Source organism: Rhinoraja longicauda, chromosome 16 (assembly GCF_053455715.1).
Source record: "Rhinoraja longicauda isolate Sanriku21f chromosome 16, sRhiLon1.1, whole genome shotgun sequence".
In the NCBI taxonomy this organism is placed as follows: domain Eukaryota; kingdom Metazoa; phylum Chordata; class Chondrichthyes; order Rajiformes; family Arhynchobatidae; genus Rhinoraja; species Rhinoraja longicauda.
In genome coordinates, this window is record NC_135968.1 from 35724416 (window position 1) to 35748386 (window position 23971).

The 23971-nt window shown below is 39.5% G+C and overlaps 1 protein-coding gene and 1 long non-coding RNA gene across 5 annotated transcripts in view; one reads left to right on the forward strand and one right to left on the reverse strand.

The window, feature by feature from the left end:
- Window positions 1–22114, forward strand: part of dock1 (dedicator of cytokinesis 1) — a 404255-nt gene extending 382141 nt beyond the window's left edge. Inside the window, exons 46-51 of one of the 3 annotated variants that reach the window (XM_078413629.1) lie at window positions 1320–1457; window positions 8729–8874; window positions 12119–12317; window positions 16369–16507; window positions 19473–19618; window positions 21278–22114. In XM_078413629.1, coding sequence (XP_078269755.1) covers window positions 1320–1457; window positions 8729–8874; window positions 12119–12317; window positions 16369–16507; window positions 19473–19618; window positions 21278–21370 — 861 coding nt within the window. In that variant the 3' untranslated portion in view covers window positions 21371–22114. Of the gene's footprint in view, window positions 1–1319; window positions 1458–8728; window positions 8875–10531; window positions 10950–12118; window positions 12318–16368; window positions 16508–19472; window positions 19619–21277 lie in introns of those variants that run through there. The other 2 variants (XM_078413628.1, XM_078413630.1) reach the window with 2 other exon arrangements.
- On the reverse strand, window positions 1036–21416 carry LOC144601478 (uncharacterized). Of its 2 annotated transcripts, none has more exons than XR_013548316.1 (5): window positions 21253–21416; window positions 11616–11844; window positions 10500–10595; window positions 9263–9360; window positions 1036–1402 (listed from the first exon to the last, which is right to left on the reverse strand). It is a non-coding gene; the product is annotated as an uncharacterized LOC144601478 (long non-coding RNA). The 2 variants fall into 2 exon arrangements; XR_013548317.1 differs by lacking the exon at window positions 21253–21416 and adding an exon at window positions 16651–16769.
- Window positions 22115–23971: the final 1857 nt, after the last annotated feature.

A 23971-nucleotide genomic window follows, 5' to 3' on the forward strand; every position in this document is an offset into this window, starting at 1 on the left:
GGTGTCCCTCTCTATACCTGATGAGGCTCAGGTATTGGATCTACATTCATACATTTTATATCCTTGACTGTAATATGGATTGTCACCATTAACTCACCCGAGTTCCCTAGTCTTCACGCCTTACTCCATGGTAAAAACAGAGGAAAAATGTTCATTGAGGGCCTTGCCTATTTCCTGAGGCTCCACACATGGATGACCACTTAGGTTTCTGAGGGGCCCCATTCTCTCTTTGGTTACCCATTTTTCCTTAATGTACATAAAATCTCTCTATTCTCCTTAATCGTATCTACCAGAGCTATTTTATGCCCCCTTTTTGCCCTCCTGATTTCCTTTTTAAGTATGCTCCACAATCCCTTATGTACCTCCAGGAATACACTTGATCCTAGCTGCCTATACCTGACTAATGGTTTTATTTTCCTGACCATAGTCTCAATTTCTCTTGTCACCCTGGGTTCCATTATCTGCCTTGCCCTTCACTCTAACAGGAACATGCACTATCAGACATTTAAAAACATCCCTCATTCCAGACATTCCTTTGCCTGTCAACAATCTTCTCCAATCAACTTTTGAAAGTTGGCCTTGCCCCAATTTAGAACATTAACTTGTAGACCTGCCCTCACCTTATCCATAACTATTTTAAAGCTAATGGAAATGTGGTTGCTTGTCTCAAAGTCACCCACTGATACTTCAGTCACTTGCCCTGCCCAATTTCAAAAGAGTAGGACAAGCTTTGTCCTCTGTCTTGTAAGTCCTTCTACATATTGCCTGAGTAAGGAGATTGGACTTTATTGCCTTCCATCACAGTGAGGAACGTGGGGAATCCGCTGTGGTGAATGTTTATGTTAATTTTTATGTAGTTGTGTGTCTTGTTGCTTTGTTTTAGTATGGCTGTATGGTAATTTGAATTTCACTGAACCTTAATTGATACATGTGACAATAAACTGTCTTGAAAACACTTGACAAATTCCACTTCATCTAAGTCCTTGGCACTAGGTCAAACCCAATCTTTATTTGGAAAGTTAAAATACAGTACCATATTAAAATCCATTTATGATAACCCTATTAGTCTTGCGGCTGTCCATCAGCAAATACGATCCTCTAATTCCTATTGACTACTTGGGGCCTATAGTAATATCCTATCAACGTGATCATCCTTTCTTCTATTTCCCAGCTCCACCATATAGCCTCACTGGACGATTCTTCGGTAATGTCATTTTGGACTACTGTCATGATGTTCTCCTTAATCAACAAAGCAACTTCTCTTCTTCATTTGTGTGAATCGCTGATATGGAACATTGCTCCTCTTGTTCATTTTCTAGATCCCGTTCTTGAATGAGGGAGTCCGAATTCATGGTGAGAAGGTAACCGAGGCATTGCGGCCTTTCCACGAGAGGATGGAATCCTGTTTCAAACAGTTGAAAGAAAAAGTGGAAAAACAGTATGGAGTCAAAACTTTGGTAAAAATCTTCTGTTATTAAACCTCTTTTCACTTCTAGTTCTCAATAGAGAAAACACAATCCTAATGTTTTATTTTCCCTTCTCAAATAATTCAAATATTTTTGTAGTTGTAAGTGAGGAATCTGTTATATTCACTCCAGGAACCTTTATGCATGTCAGAGGAAAGGTTGGTGACATGTCTTGATACTTAATGTCAGCCAAAGGAATAACATAATGCATCAATTTGCTCAGTGACTCACTTTTGTGGGAAAATAATCATTTTTCAAAATGTCGCTAGAATGGGGCATCAGAGCTGTGGAATTCATTGTGTGGCGCTTCATTGCCACATACTGATATTAAAGTATTAACTGGGAAATGTACCTTATCGTTGATGTTCAACTAAACTTTGTTGGACATAGCAAAATAAATGCTTTTTTTTGGCAACATTTTATTCTTAATGTGCTTAAGAAAAATAACATAAGTGGCTGCTTTTATAATTGAAAATTGGTATGGGATGTAGCAACGTAGGCGGAAGTGCAAAAATACATTAAGCCTGCTTGATTGTTAAAAAGCTGCTATCGATCAAAAATGAATAACTCACACAACTAATAATTCAATCATTTGGCTTAGTTTTGTTTGCTTGACCAAGCCATAATCAGCCTATTTCTAAAACAAAACTATTTGTAATTGCTTTTTGTCAAACCAGAACCAAATTTTGGCAAGAAATAGGGGAAGGAGAAATGAAGTTCAAGCAGAAATGGAAAACAGGAAAAAAAAGGGCAAGAAACAAATGAGGCCATAAAGTTAGAAAAGGCTAAAAATACTTTAATTACACTAAGATCATTTTGAAAAGACGTCTAAGGACTTAGTGCCTTAGATGTGGAACCTTCACAATGAAGTTGATAAATGAATAGTGAAAAATATGTATTGTGACAGCGGCCAGTCCCTTGGATCTTTAACTGGCCACAGGCCAGGAGAAGCCAATCCTCAGCATCAGTGGTAACTGCTGGGTCCAATTAGCTGATATTGGTTGGCCACTTTAACCTTCAACCTACTCCCTATAAAACCCAGGCATTCTTGCCATAGGGGAAGAGGTGGAAGTTAAAGTGAGATGCCTCCCTGCTAGCTGTGCTCCCCGCTGCAGATTCAAGGAAGACTGAGCCACTGGGACAAACCCGGGACCACCAACACCACTGTGTGGTCAAGACTAGATTGCCAGGAAGAAACCCTAGACACCCAGCACCTCTACTGAGGCTACGATTGAGTGGTTTGGGCAAGCCTGAGAGGCTAGAACCTCTTCCTGCCCACAGACAAGAAGCAATGACTGGTTAGTGAGGGTTATCCATAGATTCCCACACCGTATTGATGATGGCGATAATTTTTAATAGAAAAGTAGAGATGAATGCAATAAGGCTACAATTGTGATCATGCATGTCTTCAATTTACATATAGATTGATCAAATCAAATTTACAATACTGTAAAGGAGCAATTCCGAGTGTTCCATAGAGAGCAAAAATGTTTTAAAACTTTCTGATGAGCAGGCTATCCTACATGGGTATCTTGCAACAAGAAAGGAATAATTGAACATCTTTGGTGTCTGGTCCTTTTGAGAAGAATACCAATATTGTAGAATTCTCATTAAGGTGCTCAGTTAAGTAGTAAAATCAGAAACCATGACCTTGAATCTCCCCCATAGGATTGGTATTGTTTCATTATTGTCACATGTGCCGAGATACAGTGAAAGCTTTTATTTGTGCGCGGTCTAATTAAATCACACAGTACATGAGTAGAATCAAGCCATACACAAGCACAACAGGTGGTGCAAAGGGAAAAGTACCAGAGTGCAGAATCCCTATCTTCCAACCTGACTTTATTGCAACTGTAACTCTGTAACTGTAATGCTACAATGCTGAAACAGTTACAGAGGAGTCCAGTGTTTGCAATAAAGGCAGGTTGGAAGATCGGGACTGCCCCTAAGTTATGGGAGGACAGTCAGTAGTCTGTTAACAGAAGGGAAGATGTTGTTACTAAATCTGGTGGTATGTGCTTTCAAGCTTTTGTATCTTATGCCCATTGGGAGAGGGAGAAGAGGGAAAGACCATATAACAGTGCGAGGCATGAATTGGCTGTGGTAATTTGGGAACTTTATTAAATGAGTCGATGGTGGATGAGCAATTTTTTAATATTTAAGGAATGTGTATGTGAATTGCATTTCTTATTTTTGTCTAGCATAAATATACGTCGGGAAAGATGATCCAAATGTGGCACACAAAGGAAATTAGGGAAAACTATCAGATCTGAAAAGGAAGCATATAAACGTGACAGAAAAGCATAATGGCTGGGGATTGGAAGCAGTTTTGAATTCAGCAAGGGTTTCAAAGGGTAAAAATAAACTCTTAATCCCTACAAGTCTTGGGGATGGAATAATAAAATTATATGAATTGGCAGTAAGACCCTATCCTGCGATTTATAATTTGAACACATATATCAATTGTTTTCGAGTAGAATGTGATTATGATCATTTTCAGGTTGAATAGCGCCACTCTGAGAATTAGTCGAGCATTTGGGTGGCAAATCACACACGCTGTGATGATGCATTTTCCATGTCAGATATGCAGCTAATGATATTATTCTTCATGCACACCTGGGTAATTAGATCACATTGTTCTGTGGTGGATCTATTGTTCGGCTTTCTCAGAACAGTAACATTTAATAGTATTACTAGATCTCGAGCAGCATGATTTAATGGGGCCATCTCACCCTAAAAACCTAACTCCGGTAATGTAAACGTTTAAATTTAGTGGATTTCCTCACACCCATCACATCTCCATTCCAACAAAGAACTACAAACCCCCAATTGTTCAGAATTTTCATGTCTTTTAACCACCTCTCCCACCCACCGATTTGTCAATCCACCCTCCCCGCCATTCAATCCAGGACTCCTCTTAGATCACCCACAATCCTTCAGGGACCAATCTGTGACCTGGCCTTGGCCCACATGCCTTGAAACAGCACGATTGTACATAACTCATCCGTTGTTTTGGGTGTGTTAGTTTAACTATTGTGACAGCATTCCCTCCCTTATCTGCCACTCTGATCCCCATCACCGACAGACAAGCCAGGAGAGGCCAAACCTCAGCACCATTGCCAGCTGTGTCCAATTAACTCATGTTGGATTCGCCCACCTGAACCTTAGAAACATAGAAAATAGGTGCAGGAGTAGGCCATTCGGCCCTTCGAGCATGCACCGCCATTCAATATGATCATGGCTGATCATCCAGCTCAGTAGCCTGTACCTGCCTTCTCTCCATACCCCCTGATCCCTTTAGCAAAAAGGGCCACATCTAACTCCCTCTTAAATATAGCCAATGAACTGGCCTCAACTACCTTCTGTGGCAGAGAATTCCACAGACTCACCACTCTGTGTGAAGAAATGTTTTCTCATCTCGGTCCTAAAAGACTTCCCCCTTATCCTTAAGCTGTGACCCCTTGTCAGCGTACTCCTTATAAACCCAGGTGTATCAGCCAGAGGGAATAAGGGAGAGGATAAATTAAGGAGGAATGAAGGAAGGAAGAGAGAGAGAGAGAGAGAGAGAGAGTGCTAGCTGTGTTCCTCTGTTGCACCTGCCCACAGAGGATAAGGGACTGCATCCACCACACAAGGGCAAAGACTGAGCCGCCAGGATAAGCCTGGGCCTGCCAGTCCCTCCTCGTCAAGTCCAAAGCTGAGCTGCCACGCCAAGCTTGATACTACTAGCATCTCCTCTAAAGGCAAGGGTCAACTGCTGGGATAATCCTGAGATCTCTGCCTCCTCTTTAAGCACAAATCTGAGCTGCCAAGACAAGCCTGAGACCGCCAGCACCTCCTCTCGAAGCAAGGGTGAACTGCAGGAACAAGCCTGAGATCGCCGTGCATCCTCCTTCGAGACCAGGACTGAGCTGCTGGGGCAAGCCTGAGATTGCTAGTGCCTCCTTAAATGTGCACTGCTGACGAGGGACAGCACCCCCGCATGGACCTGAACCTTTGTGCCACTTTAAATAAACCACATTACATGACTTCACCCGACTGTGAATGTCAGTGTAGTCATTGTCGACCCAATGTTGTCCCCTACACATTATGTGATGTCAATTTAGGGATCCGATGGGTTGGGCTGCAGATAATCTGTGTATTTTCAAGCGATGAGACAATTTCAAAGTGGTCATTGACTTGCTGTGCAGCAACTGATTAAAGTACCATTGTTGTTGACAAACCATTTCAGGGTTTATGTTTTGATTTAACATTTAATGTTTTTATCTTGTGAATTGTGGCTTCAGTAAATATGTGATACAACAAATTTAATGTGCTCCCTCAGGTTTGTTTGCCCCTTCTCAACTCATCCCACTCCCGGTTTGATACCCAACACCCTAGCTCTCAACTAACCACATTTGCATTAGTTACCTTTTGATATGTTTAGAATACACCTGAAAACATAAATAACAATGACTACATGTGGCTCCATGTAGGCAATACCATGGAAAGTTTAAACTGCATTGATACTTATTGAACAACAGTTTCAGGTGATGCTCCTATTTAGTAATATTTCCTTGTTTCTAACAATATAACCTTCCTTTCGTTTCCACTGGCGCTATTCCACTGGATAAGGCAGCAGATAAATCACGACAATGGAGCAAAAATAATGTTTTTATTCACTGATTTGTTACAATCTGGAATGCCTTGTCTTTTTGGAAGCTGGAAACAGATTTATTTCCAACATTCAAAAGGAAATTGAGACGTACTTGAAAAGGAAATATTAATATGTCTTGCAGAAGGAGCAGGAGAATGGATCTGATGCATAACTCTTCCAAAGAGCTATGCAAACACGATGGGCATCTGTGTTCCATCACTCTTTGGTCTTAAATATGCAAGCACATCACTGGAACAAGAAGCTGAAGGTTTTTTTCCAGTTTTCAAATGAAACCTGTTGTCATTGATGCTTAGAAACACATCGGTGAAATGAACAAAATATGCATGGTTGAGCAAAGAATTTTCTACATTGTAAGATAATTAAATATGATTAGTATACAAATATGGATCATTGCCTTCTGCAATATAATAGCAGTTCTACCTTATCTGTTTATAAATATTAATCATTATAAATTAACGGTTGTCAAGTGAAAATTGAGAGTTATGTATTTTCAGCATGGAGTAACATTGTTGCAGGTAGCAGTTTATATATCAGAGATTTTGGTTTCTTTTTTTAAAATTAATGTGGGAAATGTCATGATTCACGGTATTTTTAGGCTACACTTTGTAAAGCTCATGATTTTTGATAAATGAGTAGAAGTGAACACATTGCTGTAAATAATTGGTTTTAAAATATGCACCAGAGGTAGTATACAAATAACAATGAGTTAATCATTTTGTTGGAGGAATTTGCTGAAGTAGTCCATTCACCAGAAATGCCATGGCTTTTCTGCAATGACAAAACAGACATGGTCTTGTTTTTAAATGTTCGATTATGGCAACATTTTGAGAGATTTTCCCATTTCACAGAAACCTCTTAACCTTTTCTCAGAGTACAGCTTGTCCCACCCAGTTCATGGGTGCTTTCACATGCTAGCCAGTGATGGGAAGAGTCCTGCTTATATCCTTTCTCCCCTTGTTCTTGATACTATGTTAGAAAAATTGATGCAATTGTTTAAGGTGAAATTATACCAGACATCCTCTCACCAATCTACCTTTGCTGATAGAGGTAGGGGGCCACAATGGTGACAAGGCTGACATCCCAATGTATTCCAACAATTGGTCTCTTGCTATGTATAATCTATCCCATCATCAACAGGAGTAAAAAGATATACATGTCTTGTCTATGTATGTTTATATCTGAACCTCTTGATGTGTTGCTGCTTTGTTACTGTTAGATCTTGTCATTGGATCAATATGCTGTAAGTTTGAGTCAAGAACTTAAACATATTAACGTGAGCTAATGCTTCAGTTCAGTATTCAAATGTAGCTATATTAGATGACCAGTTGTCTTGCATGTCTGCATGCCTACTTGTTCAATGAATTTAAAACATCCTTTCATGCTATTGCTGAAGACAACATCCCCAATGAACAAACACCAGCAAGAAAGTGAGTAGCTTGCTGCTGTCGTTTCCACATGTCATACGGGGGTGCAGCAACTCATCAAACTGCAATATTACAAGACCAGATGATGTAAATGGTATTTTCATAGGTAATAGCTTAAAATATACTGAGGTGAACCAACGGAATGCATTGGCTGTCAGCCTGTGAATAAGGCCTTGTATTTTCACGATATTTTTCTCAGGTTAATCTGAGTGATTTTATATTCTTTATTACTAATCAATGATCAACTAGGGATATACTCAAATTAAAATTATACCCATACTTTTGTGAAAGAGCAAAAGATGTTTACACAGAAACAGCTGGTATGGTAGTGTATTAAAATTTAGAAGATTCGAAGCAAAGACATAAATGCTTCCCACCTAATAATTTAAAAAGTCAAGAGAATTTTCATAAGTAGATGTTCACCTTATTAAAAGAATGGTAGAAGAAGACAAAGTGATTGTTTAAATCAGAAAATGTTATACTTTTACTTTTGAAGACCACATAAGAGGTACCTTGTTTCTCACCTTTGCTAAAATCAAATTTATTGCATATATTCTGAAGATTTCCCCTTTCAAGTATACTGAGCACATACTATGTGCAGACTCATTTTAGATTGCCCATCAAATTTAGTATGGTCAATGAAACATGCAAAAAGATAATGTCCCTCTTAGTGAGAGACATTGACGTCACCCACCAAAGAAACATTCTATGCCTTTGCTGCCTTCATTGTTTCTTCTAGAGTTTACCCAACACAGAGAAACAGTGATTATTCAGAATGGGTAGCAGGTTGCATTCAGTAAGGTTTAGACCAGTATGTACGTTGAATTGTGATCGCTCCTGAGTACAAGCAAAAACTCTGTCTCTCCTGCAACTCAAATCACGGAATCTTGATTTTGTCAGCATATCTTCATTCCAACTAGCCTTCCCGGACCAGAATTCCTTACAAATACTATTTCCAGATCGTAAAGGGAATTATTTTTGTTCTTAAAAAATATATAGTCTTGCTAAGTAAAGATAGATTAAGATTGAAATTTCCCATGTTACTGAATAATGTTCACATTCAAGATATTTTAAATAGCTGCATGTAACATGATCACATTTATTTTTGTAACACAATTAGCATTACATTTCAGTATATTCAAAAGGATTTGCCTATACTGTGTCTTTCGTGTTGCTCTCAGGCTACAACTCTGGATGAACGCAGAGGAAGTCGGCCTCGTTCGATGGTGCGTTCCTTCACAATGCCGTCAACTCCAAGACCTCTGTCTGTTGCATCAGTCTCCTCCATATCATCTGACAGTACCCCGTCCAGGCCTGGTTCTGATGGGTATGTTTTACAGTTAATGTGATTACTTATAATTGTCAAAGTTGGAACTAGGATAATTTAGCTAATGGATGTGCTTGTCCATTGTAAGTGACCCCTCATCAGGATCTCGTGCCAGAAAAGTAGGGAGGAACATAATCATAGTGAGGAACAGTAAATGCTTTGAATTATTGTTTGGGTCTTCTCTGGCTTTTGGTCAAACTTAACTCGCATCCACTGATATGAGGAATATAACCCCATCGTCAACATCTGCAAGTTCTGTGAACATAAATGTGGGAGAAGAGGTTGAAAATGATCCCTTCTACCCCATCAATACCTGCCCGGTATTGTTGCAGATAGACATGCTGCTCCATCCTTGAATTGTGAGGTAATAAAGCCTGATGTTACTTACCATTACGCTTTTCCTTTATAATCTTAACCTGATTATATAAATATATATCCGTACACCATGAATTGCCATGGTCTTAGAACTGATCCCTTTAAAACATCCTGAAAAGTGAATAACCAGAGCATTAAAGGTAAGAATTAAATGGATAAGATATGGGATAAAGAGTAATTAAAATCACAACAAAAAAATCAGATAATAGCTGCAGCAGAATTATCAAATTTATGGGTTGTGTTCATTTCTAAAATGTAGCAAGAATATATGACTTTGTTTTGTAAAGATATGCAGACGATGAGAATAATGAGACAATAGAAACGTTAGGAACAGGTGTGGCCATTTCAATAAACTCATGGCTGGTCTTTTACTGCACCACCCCACATCCCCAACTCACTTCTCAGTACATAATGTAATACAAATGAACTGCAGATGCTGCTTTTTACCAGAGATAGACACAACATGTGCAGTAACTCAGCGGGTCAGGTAGCATCTCTGGAGAAAATAGATAGATGACATTTCTCTATGTATATTGCCATGTTATTATGGACCGTAATTCGATTAGTATTAAAAACAGTTTTGGAGAAAGATAGGACTGATCCACGAGTTATGATCCTAAATTGGGGCAAAGCCAATTTTGGAGGCTTTAGGCAGAAATTTGCATAGGTTAATTGGGTGAGATTGTTTGCAGGTAAAGGCATATCCCTTCTTTATTAGTTAATTATTCATCTGCCAGTCTGATGAAGGGTCTCGACCCGAAACGCCACCCATTCCTTCTATCCAGAGATGCTGCCTGTCCCGCTGAGTTACTCCAGCATTTTGTGTCTACAGTGTAAACCAGCATCTGCAGTTCCTTCCTACACTTAAGAGCAACTAATCAGATAACTGGAATATGGTTGGAAAAAAAAGTTGCTTTGAATCACCAGGAAGTGGGGGGCGGTCAAGCTCAACTTTCCTAAAGAGGATTAAAACAATGTTACACAAATCCAAAACCAATGAATGAGATTGAAATTTTGAAACCTTAATTCCAACTGACAAAAGTATTACTGAAACAATAGGCTGATATGTTCCTGATTTCTTAATTCCCAATTATGGTTACATCTAGTTCAGTGCCTTTAGTTTGATAATTACACATCATTGGTCATACAGTTTTTAGTTGAGAAGCAGACCACAAAACAGTGGCAAATGGATAAACTCTGGGTCAAGACCCTTCTTCAGACTGATAGAGAAGATGAAAAGGGATCCAAACCTGAAAAGTCACCTGTCCATTTCCCTCCACAGGTACGGACTGGCCTTGAGTTCCTCCAGCGGTTTGTTTTTTGCTCAAGGTCCCATCATCTGAAGTCTCATGTCAACAACAAAAACAAACTGGCTTTAAAAATTCTCAACCAAAATTAACAAACTATCATTTTCAAAAGTGTCATAAGCCATGAATTATATAACCAAAGATTAATTGTCAGGCTTACGTTACAAATAAAAACATTTAGTAGTATAGAAATAGATTTTAAGTGTCTATTACTAATGAAATAATTTATAATGATTTATAACTAACTAATGAAGCAATATCTAATTTAGATAGCCTTCATGCTTCAATCCATATAAAATATAATCAGTAAGTATCATTCTGCAGCGTAACCAAAAATCCTGTGTTCATCTTACATAATTGAATTCTGGGAGATGAATATAAAAATGGTGACTTTTTTTGGTAAGTTAAATTTGTGAAAGTAAATTTCACATATGATATATATTTTGATATTCCTGTCTGGGACATGCTCATTAAAACCATAGAATTTAACCATACATGTGTCAGCAAATTCAAGATTCAGAAGAAAATGTGAAAATCCTGAGCTCCCCCTGCCATTTGAAAGTCTAACCTCAGTGTGGGTACTTCCTGATTTGAACCAAATAATCTGCTCATTATACTTGGTGCAGAGACAGCAAATCTATATACTAAAACACTTGTTTGTTTGTTTGTTCCTGAACTACAGCCAAAACAGTACACGATAGCGTGACAATTGTAGGCCCACCTTACTCACCGTCATCCCTTTGGTGTTAATGGAAGAAGTTTCATTGAAATCGGTGTAATATTTTTAAAGTTATTCACATTTTAAAGTTTAAATCTATCTCCTAGGGAGGGAAGGGGGAGGGAAGGGGAGGAGGGTGATGGGGAGGGGGGAGGAGAGGGTGCTGTACCAATGCAGGAAAGGTTTGAGCCCAAAGGGTCCACTTGGTCTAGTATATTGTTAAATGGCAAGGGACCCAAGAACAGATTCATTAATTTACAGTTTTAGAATTTACTTTATTTAAATGTTTCTAATTGGCTTTAAGTTCTCATAAAAATGTTGTCAAACTATTAAAAACTTACCCAAAATAATTTTTGAATTACAGGGGTCATGGACTAGCAGGCTGTAAAATTTGTTTTTGCCATTTCTTGTGGAGTCTTATTCTGGCATCACTACCTGATGCGGTTTGTGTCAGGAAAGCATTGATAATGAGAATCTGGATGGCTTTTGCAAGGAGATCCATTCAAGGGAGTCATGGATTTAGCAGATGGATAAACAACAAGCTTGTGGGCAAATTCTGGCCATTGTTAGCTGCAAGAAAAATGACAAACCATTAAAATAATGTGGACTGGGAAATTCAAACAAAGCATTGACCTTGTTGAGTTTTACTTCTGCATTTTCAGTGCAGCAAGGATTTAACTTTAAAATCCAAAAAATGGCTGCCAAAAATCTTTGCTCAGTAAATGCTGCATTGGAGATCTATCTGATTCCATGAAGAAATTCATTTGAATTAAAAAAATATTGTATTTGTGCCTTTATAACACGTTTAATTTTCTTTTATTTTGTTCAATATTATTTATTTTAGATTTATTTTGGAGCCCCTTCTCCCAAAGAAGATGCATTCAAGATCTCAGGACAAATTGGATAAGGATGATTTTGACAAAGACAAGAGAGATAAAAAGAAAGAAAAGAGGAACAGCAGACACCAAGAAATGTTTGACAAAGAACTTAAAACAACTGATATATCCACCCAGTCTCCAGAGGCAGTAATCCTCTCTGAAACGGTAATGACATGATAATTTGTGAACTGAGTGTTTCTGTCATTTACTTGTCTTAATATTCAGCATTCTACCTGACTATTTAAAATGTAGGAACTGTGAGGTACTAAATAATTAGGAGCTACTCTTTCAATGACACCAAGTAACATTTAATATTGCACAATTTAGAAGTACACATGAGGCAATATAGCAAAACAAATGAGCAGTTGACATTGAGAAATATAATACAACTGCTATGGAAAATTGTTTTCTTTTTAAATATCCCTCTACATATTTTCCTTTTAAAGTTTTGGCCCTGAGCAGTGAACTACAGCAGCACCAGAATAAAGATTTTTGCCAGCTATTTTTTGGATTTTAAAGTTAAATACCTAAACTCGTCCTTGCTACAACAGCACTAACCTCATATCAGATTGTCAAATTTACATTCAATGTTAACAGCAATGTATCTTTCCCAAATCATCAGGGATCATTAATGAAGATATTCAATACTTAAAAGAAAATCCCTGCAAAGGTGGCTGGAAAAGCATGGAAAGTGATCTTCCATTAAAGACAAAGAAAATGGAAGAAAAAACAAAATCACAAAAAAGTAAAGGAGATTCAAGTGCAGGGTATTTAACTTTAAGATGTCTTTTGATGGGCACCAAATTAAAAAAATCTTTGTAAAGCACTAAAGTTATTTTCAGCATGAGCCACCTGAATTAAATTACACTCAAGTCAAGTCAAGTCAAGTCAAATTTATTTGTCACATACACATACACGATGTGCAGTGAAATGAAAGTGGCAATGCTTGCGGGTTGTGCACAAAAAGAATTACAGTTACAGCATATAAATAAAGTTAATAAGTTACTATTAGTGTCGACAAAAATTTAGTCTCTGGGGTTATAAAAGTTGACAGTCCTATCATCATATCATATATATATACAGCCGGAAACAGGCCTTTTCGGCCCTCCAAGTCCGTGCCGCCCAGTGATCCCCGTACATTAACACTATCCTACACCCACTAGGGACAATTTTTACATTTACCTTTGTACCATTGTAAAGCAGCAACTCTACCGCTGCGCTACCGTGCCGCCCTGATGGCCTGTGGGAAGAAGCTCCGTCTCATCCTCTCCGTTTTCACAGCGTGACAGCGGAGGCGTTTGCCTGATCATAGCATCTGGAACAGTCCGTTACTGGGGTGGCAGGGGTCCCTCATGATCTTACTTGCTCTGGATCTGCACCTCCTGATGTATAGGTCCTGCAGGGGGATTAGTGTAGTTCCCATGGTGCGTTCTGCTGAACGCACTACTCTCTGCAGGGCCATCCTGTCCTGGGCAGAGCTGTTCCCAAACCAGACTGTAATGTTGCCGGACAGGATGCTCTCTACAGCCCCAGAGTAGAAGCAATGAAGGATCTTCAGAGACACTCTGAATTTCCTCAGTTGTCTAAGGTGGTAAAGGCGCTGCTTAGCCTTACCCACCAGTGCGGCAATGTGCGTTGCCCACGTCAGATCCTCTGCGATGCGGACTCCCAAGTATTTAAAATTGCTCACCCTATCCACAATCGACCCATTTATCTCCAGTGGCGTGTACGTCCTTGGATGTTTAGCCCTTCTGAAGTCCACAATCAGCTCCTTTGTTTTAGTGACATTCAAGAGGAGGCTATTGTCCTGAAACCAGAGTGCCAGATCAGCCACCTCCTCCCGGTAGGCCTTCTCATCGTTGTTGGAGATCCGGCCCACCACCACAGTGTCATCAGCAAACTTGATGATGGAGTTTGAGCTGAACCTGGCCCCACAGTCATGTGTGTACAGGGAGTACAGTAGGGGGCTAAGGACGCAGCCCTGGGGGGATCCTATGTTCAGGGTGAGGGAGCTAGATGTGTGCTTCCCCATCCTGACCACTTGGGGCCTGGCAGTGAGAAAGTCCAGGACCCAGGCACACAGAGGGGTGCTAAGCCCCAGTTCCAGCAGCTTCTCAACCAGTCTGCTGGGGACTATTGTGTTGAATGCTGAACTAAAGTCAATGAACAGCATCCTCACATAGCCCCCCTGGCTGTCCAGATGAGAGAGAGCGGTGTGTAGAACCTGGGAGACCGCATCATCCGTGGACCTGTTCGGACGGTATGCGAACTGTAGTGGGTCCATGTTGCGAGGAAGGAGGTATTCAATACACCAAGTTATTCAGATGTCCTATTTATCCATTTGAACAATTAATTTATTGCTAGTTGAAATAATTGTGATATTTACCATTTGCAGTAATAGAAACCATGGAGGTAGAATTGTACGGATTAAATTACTATTGATTCAGTTGCAATCGATGTTCTGTCTAACCTTACCAATTGAAAATCTTAGCTTGTTCTTTTGCCTTCTCTACATTGGAATATGAAGAACAATTGGAGTATTCCTTCTACTACTCTCATTGAAACAGTAAAATTAAACGAGATATCCTGTTGTCTGCATCAGAACTAGGAAACAGGTCCTTTGATCCAATTTATCTATGCCGACAAAGTTGCTCATCTGAAGTAGTACTACTTGACTATGCCTCGTCATCTCTATATACTAAAACTCGTTTGTTTGTTTGTTCCTGAACTACAGCCAAAACGGTGCACGATAGTGTTTTGTAATCAATCCATTACAAAGTATTCGGTGAACCATAAAGCAGCAAATATATTGGTTGATCTACAGATAGCGCGACAATTTTAGGCCCACCTTACTCACCGTCATCCCTTTGGTGTTAATGGAAGAAGTTTAATTGAAATCGGTGTTATATTTTAAAAGTTATTCACATTTGGTGCAACTTCCTCCTGAGGAGGGGGGAGAGTGGGAGGAGAGGGTGCTGCACCAATGCAAGAGAGGCAACCCTTGGGGGAAGAGGGGGGTTGGGGGAGGGAGGGGGTGAAGGAGGGGGAGGAGGTGCTGTACCAATGCAGGAGAGGCAACCCTAGGGGGAGGGGGTGTGGGAGGAGAGGGTGCTGCACCTATGCAGGAGAGGCAACCCTAGGGGGAGGGGGTGTGGGAGAAGAGGGTGCTGCACCAATGCAGGAGAGGCAACCCTAGGGGGAGGGGGTGTGGGAGGAGAGGGTGCTGCACCAATGCAGGAGAGGCAACCCTGGAGAGGGAGGGAGAAGAGGGGGGTGGGGGGGAGTGAGTGAGAGGGAGGAGGCAGGGAGAGGGGAGAGAGGGGGAAAGGGCGCTGCACCAATGTAGGAAAGGCAACTCTAGGGGGGAGAGGTGGAGGGAGGGGGAGGAAGGAGCGGGAGAGGAGAGGGTGTTACACCAATGCAGGAGGCAACCCTAGGGGGAGAGAGGGAGGGGGGGAGGAGAGGGTGCTGCACCAATGCAGGAAAGGCAACCCTAGGGGGGGAGGGGTGGATAGGGCAAAGGGAGGGGGACGAGAGGGGGGAGAGGGAGAGGGGGAGGGGGAGAGAGGGGGGGAGAGAGGGAGGGAGGGGGAGGGAGGGAGGGAGAGGGAGGGAGGGGGATAGAGGGGGGAGAGGGTGGGGGGAGGAGAGGGTGCTGCACCAATGCAGGAGGCAACCCTAGGGGGGGAGGGGGGAGAGGAAGGGAGGGAGCGGGAGGAGATGGTGCTGCACCAATGCAGGAGGCAACCCTAGGGGGGAGAGGGGGAAGGGGGCAAGAGGAGGTGGGAGTGAGGGTGGGGGAGGAAGGAGGATTGGGGTAGGGAGGAGGGAGTGGGGAGGAGAGGGTGCTGCACCAATGCAGGAGTGGTTTGGGCCCAAGGGGTCCATTTGGTCTAGTTATCCCTATAAACCTGTCCGATCCATGAATCTATCCAAATGCCCCATAAATTGTATTATTGCACTTGCACCTGCCATTTCTTTGGGCAGCTTGTTCCATGTATGTTCCACCTTTTGTGTGAAGCAGCTGCCGCTCGGGTTCCTTTTAAATCTTTCCTCATTCAACTGCTCAACCAATGGTTTATTTATATGAATTGGGAATGATAATACCAAATTATTACTGCATAAAAAAAACTATTTAGGTATCAAATCTTCTACTTCTAAGTCTACTAAAGCTTTGATTCTTTTAATGATGGCACAAATTATCTCTTGTTTCCAGATCAGTCCATTACGACCACAAAGACCAAAGAGCCAAGTGATTAATTTAATGGCAGGTGATAGACGCTTTTCTGCATCATCGATATCAAATCCAGGAACTCCCAGAACTAAATTATCATTTTCCTTACAGCCTGGCCTAAGTAAGTAGTTTGTTTTTAGAGATACAGCGCGGAAACAGGCCCTTTCCAGGTCCATGCCGACCAGCAATCCCCGCACACTAACACTATCCCGCACACACTAGGGACAATTTTTACATTTACACCAAGCCAATTAACTTACAAACCTGTACATCTTTGGAGTGTGGGAGGAAACCGAAGATCTCGGAGAAAACCCATGCAGGTCATGTGGAGAACGTACAAACTCCGTACAGACAGCGCCCGTAGTCGGGATCGAACCCGGATCTCCAGCGCTGCATTCGCTGTAAGGCAGCAACTCTACCGCTGCGCCACTGTGACTGCCCAAAAGTGCTTTAATATAGGAAAGTGGAAAGGATTATTATAAAAAGTGTTTGTTTCTTCCAATAGTATGGATATCAAAAGCAAGAGATCATAGGTTTAAAGTGAGAGGAAGGAGTTTAAGGGAATCTGAGGGGCAAGTATTTTTACACAGAGAATTATCGACACCTGGAATACTTTGACAGAGATGAGAGAATTAGATACAACAATTACTATATTTAAGAGACATTTATACAGACACGTGAGGTGGCAAGGCATAGGATACAGTCTTAATTTAACAAATGTGATGGGCAAACAGGGAGTTGTCGTCATGGAGAGCAGAAGGGCCTATTTCTGTCTGATATGAATATTTTTTCTTTAGAATATTCAATGTACTATACTTCTAGGAAGAGAGTGGAGTCAACCATCCAAAACTACATTGTGTGGAGGTGGACACAAAATGCTGGAGTAACTCAGCGGGTCAGGCAGCATCTGAGTTACTCCAGCATTTTGTGTCTACTTTTGATTTAAACAAGCACCTGCAGTTCTTTCCTACATACATTGTGTGGAGTATTTAATTCAGTGCGATGATTGAAATTGTACTTACCATGGAATTAATAGATAATATTAGTTTCCAAATCCCTTTTCATCCCTTTGGAAGTTATATCCAGGTTACATTCTAACATCTATTGTGCCTGCACATCTGACATGAAATTAGACCAAGGCATCTGAGGAGCAACCATCCTTGTATGCTCTGAGTGTAACCAAATCTTCCTAGCTTTAGGCTAAAACAGTATCCCACCATGGTGAGTCCCATACATCGCTTCCATCCTTGAAGCCCCAAAGATACTGACCCAACAGGCCCCATTCATAATTGTCAACCTGAAAGCATCTCCAACTCTTGACTTTCATACTGCCAGCTCATCCAGAGTGGTGCATCTTTGACCCTGAAATGCTGCAATAATTATTTGTTAAGTGTTCACAGACTCAACTGACGTTTGACCGAAATAGTCAGTCACACCATTATCATGACCATCTTGTGCATCCATTGGAACACACCAACATTTCTAGGCCAACAACTGAAACTGAAATATCTACATGTACTTACTACAACATAAACTATTTAGGATTCCTCTGGATGGATAAAATAATTTGATCATCCTCCTCCATAATTATGAGTTCAGGTGCATGTTTTTAAATAACACAGTTAAAGATTGAAGAGGGGGCAGCATGCGTGAGGGAAGAGGTAAATGTTAATCCAGTACAGTTGATGTAATCAAGGCTATCCAGTGGATAGCTAAATAATTTAATTAAAATTACACGAGTGATGAGAAGCCCATTGTATAAAGAGACTAGAGAAAGCAGGGCTATCTTCACCGGAACAGAGTATATTGATGGAAGCATTTAGAATTATAAGTAGTATATTTAGGGAGAAATTAAATCAGTAGGAGCCTATCAAACCTATCAAAACCCAAAAACGAAAACCAAAGTCAGTAAAAGCTATTTTTAACATTAAAATTGTATTGCCTTTCCTTGAATAAAGCAAATGCAGCAGAATCTATTGCAACACAAATTTTACAGTCAGTAGCAAAATTGATTTCTTGATGTCTATATGTCACTGATACTGTTACGTTTGAGTTTTATACATTGGGTCGCCAGAATTAGCATTTGATGGAAAATACATTACCCAAGGTTGTCAGTCAGTGTTATGATAATAAGCATGTTATTTCCTTACTATTTTACCAGTAAGTTGTGTATTATTTGTGTGTTTAGAATTTAACTTGGAAATCATAAATTCATTGGATTGTGCTCAATATGTCCCATTCCCTGCAATACTTCACAGCCTCACTTTGTGGCCAATTGTTAACATTTGTCCTGGAGGTATCGATGCCATGGCATTTTTATCCAAGGTAGTGATGACCTGGCCTCGAGCAGTGGATCCTGAGACCCAGTTCTCAAGATACCTGGATGACCTTTTGCTGGCTCACCTGCTCCGAAGAACTATAATCTACTTGCATTTATTGAAAATTATTTCCATTTAGAGCCAGTAGTATCTTCATAGCTGGAGACAATGCAACAAAACATGGTTATACTATTCTTTTTATGGTTAGATAATGAGTGGATTCAATATAGGTTTCTTTTTCACCTATACATTGTCAAACATGTGCAGAAGAATGTTTCTTTACTAATTTTATGCAATAAGAAATGTAAAATTCCAAGTGCCTACAAAATGGTATCTTTAGTAGTGTAAAGCAAAAAGATTATTTTGTTATGTACAGTATAAACATCCACGTAAAATTAATAAGTCATAATGAATTAAATTAAGACAATCTGAACATTTTGATTAAAATAATTTCTCCCAGCTCTGAGGTTGTTATTGGATCAAGAACACCATGCATGCAGACCAGGGTTTGACAATTGTATCAATTGCAAAATATATCATAAGGAATATTTAATTATTATATTGATTCTCTTCTGTAACTAAAATTTTCATTGAATACTGCACTATTATAATTGTGAATGCCATTTATAAATTTCAGTTTTCTACTTAAAGGCAAGAAACTTAACCCAAGTTTTGTTTTACAATACATTTCAGCATATAGCGAAAAATGTTATAAATTGAATGCACCCTGATAAAATTCCAACATTATTCCAATTCATCCATTTCTAGCAATGGAGCTGAATGGTGCTGTTACTTCTGAGCAGACTGGAATACCACCTCCTCTTCCTATTAAAGGCAACACTGGTGATTATGGAATTCTGTCTGACAACCAAGAATCCGGCATTCCCACCACATCACTCCCTCATCAATTCAGGGTAATTGTATGCCTAAAGTTAACTGGCAAGGTTTTTCTCTTTCATAATTATAGTCTTTGTATAGGAACTGAATATTTTCTGGTAAGTTTTCAGCTGGTTATTTTAAACACATTGACAGCTTTCGGTGCTCCTTCTACTTTTCTTAGTAAACTGATGCAAAATAACTCAACATTACAAACTAACTTTACACAATAAAATAAAAGTGGGCTACCTAAGATAGGATAGGGCCCAGGGGAGTGTTGTAAAACAGAGGGATATAAGAACACAAGTGCAATAATCCCTGAAAGTGGTGACACGGGTAGACATGGTCTAAAGAAGGCTTTTGACATGCTAGCCTTCATCAGTAAGGGTATTGAGTATAGAAGTTGAGATGATATGTTGCAGTTGTACTCGAGGTGATAATGTTGCACTTAGAGTAATGTGTTCAGTTTTGGTCACCTGCAACACAAAAGATGCCATTAAGATGGAAGGAGATTGATGAGGATGTTGCTAGGACTCAAGGGACCTAATAATAAGGACAGGTTCGGCAGGATAAGATAGGGGACTGAGAGGTGTTCTTATGGAGGTGAATCATGAGGGAGATGGGTGGTGTGAATGCACAGTTTTTTTCCCCAGAGTTGGGAAATCAAGAAATAGAGGTCATAGGTTTAAGGTGAGATGGGGAAGAGTTAATAGCGATCCGAGAGGCCATTTTTTTCACAGAATGGTACAAGTATAAAAACATCATTTTAGAAGTCATTTGGACAAGTACATGAATACAAAAGGTTGAGAGCAATATGGGTCAAATGCATGCATGTACTATAAATGTACACTTAGTCAGCATGGACCATTGGACCCAAGGTCCTGTTTCAGTTCTCAATGACTTTGTATTTTGAATGAACGACATGAGAAAAATAGCAAAAACACTCAGTCAATTAATCTGTAGTTTAAACACCATCCTTCCAAAATAGTATCTAACAATAGTATCAAAGTTTGCCTGCCAATCATTAAACTTAAGATTTTAAACATTCCTCATTTCCATTTGCTCAAGTCTGGGTCTTGAGTGGAATACAAGCAATTGTATATCCTGTTAAACCAAGAAGATGCAAATAATGCAAATAAAACAAAACAAAGATTCTGGCAAAACTGTGCCAAATCAGGTACAAGGAGGAGGATTGAAAGACTGAATTCAGAGAAGAAAGGAATAGGTATCTTAAAAACTTTTCATTTTTTAAATTTGAGGGAATGAAACTCGACAATTCAATCGTTGACTTTAACTGACAGAGTGGCAGCTGTTCGTTTGTCTCCACAAGCAAAACATAGCAGTATACTACCAGTTTGAATGATGAGATAAAGAGCAAAATGCTACTTTTGCCAATTCCATGTGCAGCATAATTCAGAAAGCATTTTTGGATCTGCACATTGAAATCCACGCCTCTCAGGGCCTGTAGTTGTGGTAACATATGGTCATAACTCATTACTTTCACAACAAATTCTGGTCCATTGTAAAAGAGCAATTAATGATTTAGAAAATAATTATTAATAATCTGTTTTGCTGGCATTAAGTGTAAGTTAGTCCATTCACCAGTCATGATTCAATTTAAGACCAGAGATCGCTGCTGGAAATATTACATGACAAAGAAATAGTAGCTCACCCAAAATTACTTTTTCCCCCAATAGGCTCCTCCGCCTTTGCCAAGCAAGACACCACCGCCTCCTCCTCCAAAGACAGCTCGAAGGCAAGCATCGGTGGATTCCGGGATTGTACAGTGATGTTCTGACACTGTAACCACTACCAATTCTGGTCCATGCGGTTTCCTTCCAAAAGGCAGAGATTTCAGTCAGTTTCATTATTTTTCCTTTCCATCTAAGATATGATACTAAATGGTTTACCTCATTTACACAATGTCAGCAACAAGGAGACAAAAACAGTTACTTAGCCAGCAGATTTTGCTGTAGTATAAAATATTAATTCGTAAGTAGAGTGGGCTTATAAATGCTAAACTGCTTTTGTGGAGTAAATGATTGAGAAGGTTGCCAAGTGGATGAAATTCCTGCCATTTGTTTGGAGACTGATTTAAAATCACTCTTGTATTAGAAGCACATGAATATATTACTTTTCTTGCTTTCAGATTAAATAGCTTTTTGACAGTTACTTCATTCTCAGATACGGAGATTTGCTTACTTCCAAATAAGACGGGTAAAGTGATCTTTGAATCAAATTGCAGCTTTGTTCATGGGGTGTAATCATTATGTACAGAAGTTTGTATATATATATATGATGCTGAAAATTTTAAAACTTGTTCTATGGTGTCAGCTTTTATGACATTGGCTTAGTATAATTCTGCAAATGAATTACTTATACTAATTGCTTTTAGATATATTAAGGCTTACTGATTGTAAACTATTGGTTACTTTTTTGCTAAAGATCATGTTTTAGATTTATTTAATAGGGTCAAACATGGGAAATGGAATATACCAACTAACTACAGTTTTTTAAAATAATTTTGTCATTTCTGAAACATAATTTTAACATTTTCTGTAATCATGATATCCATGAATGTAGATTATTCATAACTCACAACTGATAAATAAAAACAAAAATTGTAACAGTTTCCGAGTGAAATATTTATGTATTAAGTGGTAAAAATAAGTATCATTGTTACTTGCAAACTAGAAAAACGTACAAATTTGAAAATCCAAATATAAAATGTTTGCAGTTTTGTCATTGTTCACTGACAAATATATTGACAAAATTATATATTTTCTCAATTTCAAAGCCAGCTTTACTGATATACCGTACATGTGTACCTGCAAACTATAAATAATATTAAAGATTAGAGAGGAATTCAAGATTACATGGATCCACTCATTCATTCCAACCCATTGAAAAAAAGCAGTTAGTGCACAACTTGACCAACTATTTCATAAAAGGCAAAGGTGAAAACTTCAAATTATTACCTCAGATTAAGTCACAAAGTGGTGGAGTATCTCAGTGGGCCAGGCAGCACCACTGGACTTTATAAACCAGTTTCTGTAGTTCAGTGTTTCGACAAATAACTTGCAAAGTTGCAGTTATCATGTAAAAATGATATCAAATGATGAGAAAAGTATGGAATGAGGCAGAAATGGAGGAAGGTTGTTTTGATTTTTACATAAATTTGGTGCCGAGACCACGAGATGTTTCAACAGATGTTAAAAATGATCGAATTACAAAAACAGTTATCAAGAAAAGCTGCAGGGTTGTGAATCTTTGCAACATTACTAAGCAATGTCTAAACCAATGTTTCATTGATCAGTGAAACCTCCAGAATGAAAGGCAAGCAAAACATTGTGACAAAAATCACAGTAGTTAAAGATAAAAGGTAACATCTCCAGGCTTTTAGAATTGTGTGTGGTTATTATTAGTGGCAGGATAGATTGCAGACCTCCCAACATTAGATTTTACAAATTAATAATTTTCATGTTCAAAATTCATAATATGGCACGTAATGCAACTTTTCAGCAAAAAAAAGTATGCACGCCAAATGTGCATACGCATTGCGCTACATTCATGTGTGAAAAACAACTATTATTTCCAACAGTCTAGTTCTTGAACTACATGTACAATGTCAGGCCTATGATGAGTATATACTGCTATTTATAGAAAGGTTATTGAACAGAGATACTTTTTGCAACAAAGAAAAAATTGTTTTGTTTTTTCTAATTTGCTTTTTCCTTACACATCCCAATTCCTCTTGGTATTGAATAAAAGAACAATGGTCATAACATGTATGACTAAGTTATGAAGAAAGAGTTGATATATGTGACTCGACTAAGCATACGGAAGTACTTGAAGTAAATTCGCACATTAATCAGCCCAAAAAGGGGGTAATTAGTTTTTCAGCTGTGTTTTATATTTTAACCCCGTCTTAATTCATTAATATAATTATGTAATCTTTCACTTAAATTTAATATTCACTCATTACAGTTCCACCACTGATTTTCTGGCACTCTTGGGTCCAGAGCTTTGCTGGTTTACCCAGCTGGCTAAGGATGTCGGCTATGGGGATAGATGTGCTGGCTCCAGCTGGGCTGGAGTTCCAGAGCCCCAGCCGCAGGTTGCAAATTCAACCCATCGATCGACCATGGAAGTCCCAATGAGGTTGAGATTGGCTGCCTTGCCCAGCCTAGGTACCATATTTTCGGGGGGATTTCTCGCGGAACACCTAGCAGACGAATTGATAAATTGCAATTATCGACCTTTTTTGCGGAAAAATGTGAGGCGAAATCAGAATGGCGGAAATTAAATAAGAAAGCGGAAACTTTCCGCCAAATTCGGACGGCTTAGGAGGGGTGAGTGAGATTGCTGAGAGTAGTGCCATGGCATCCGGA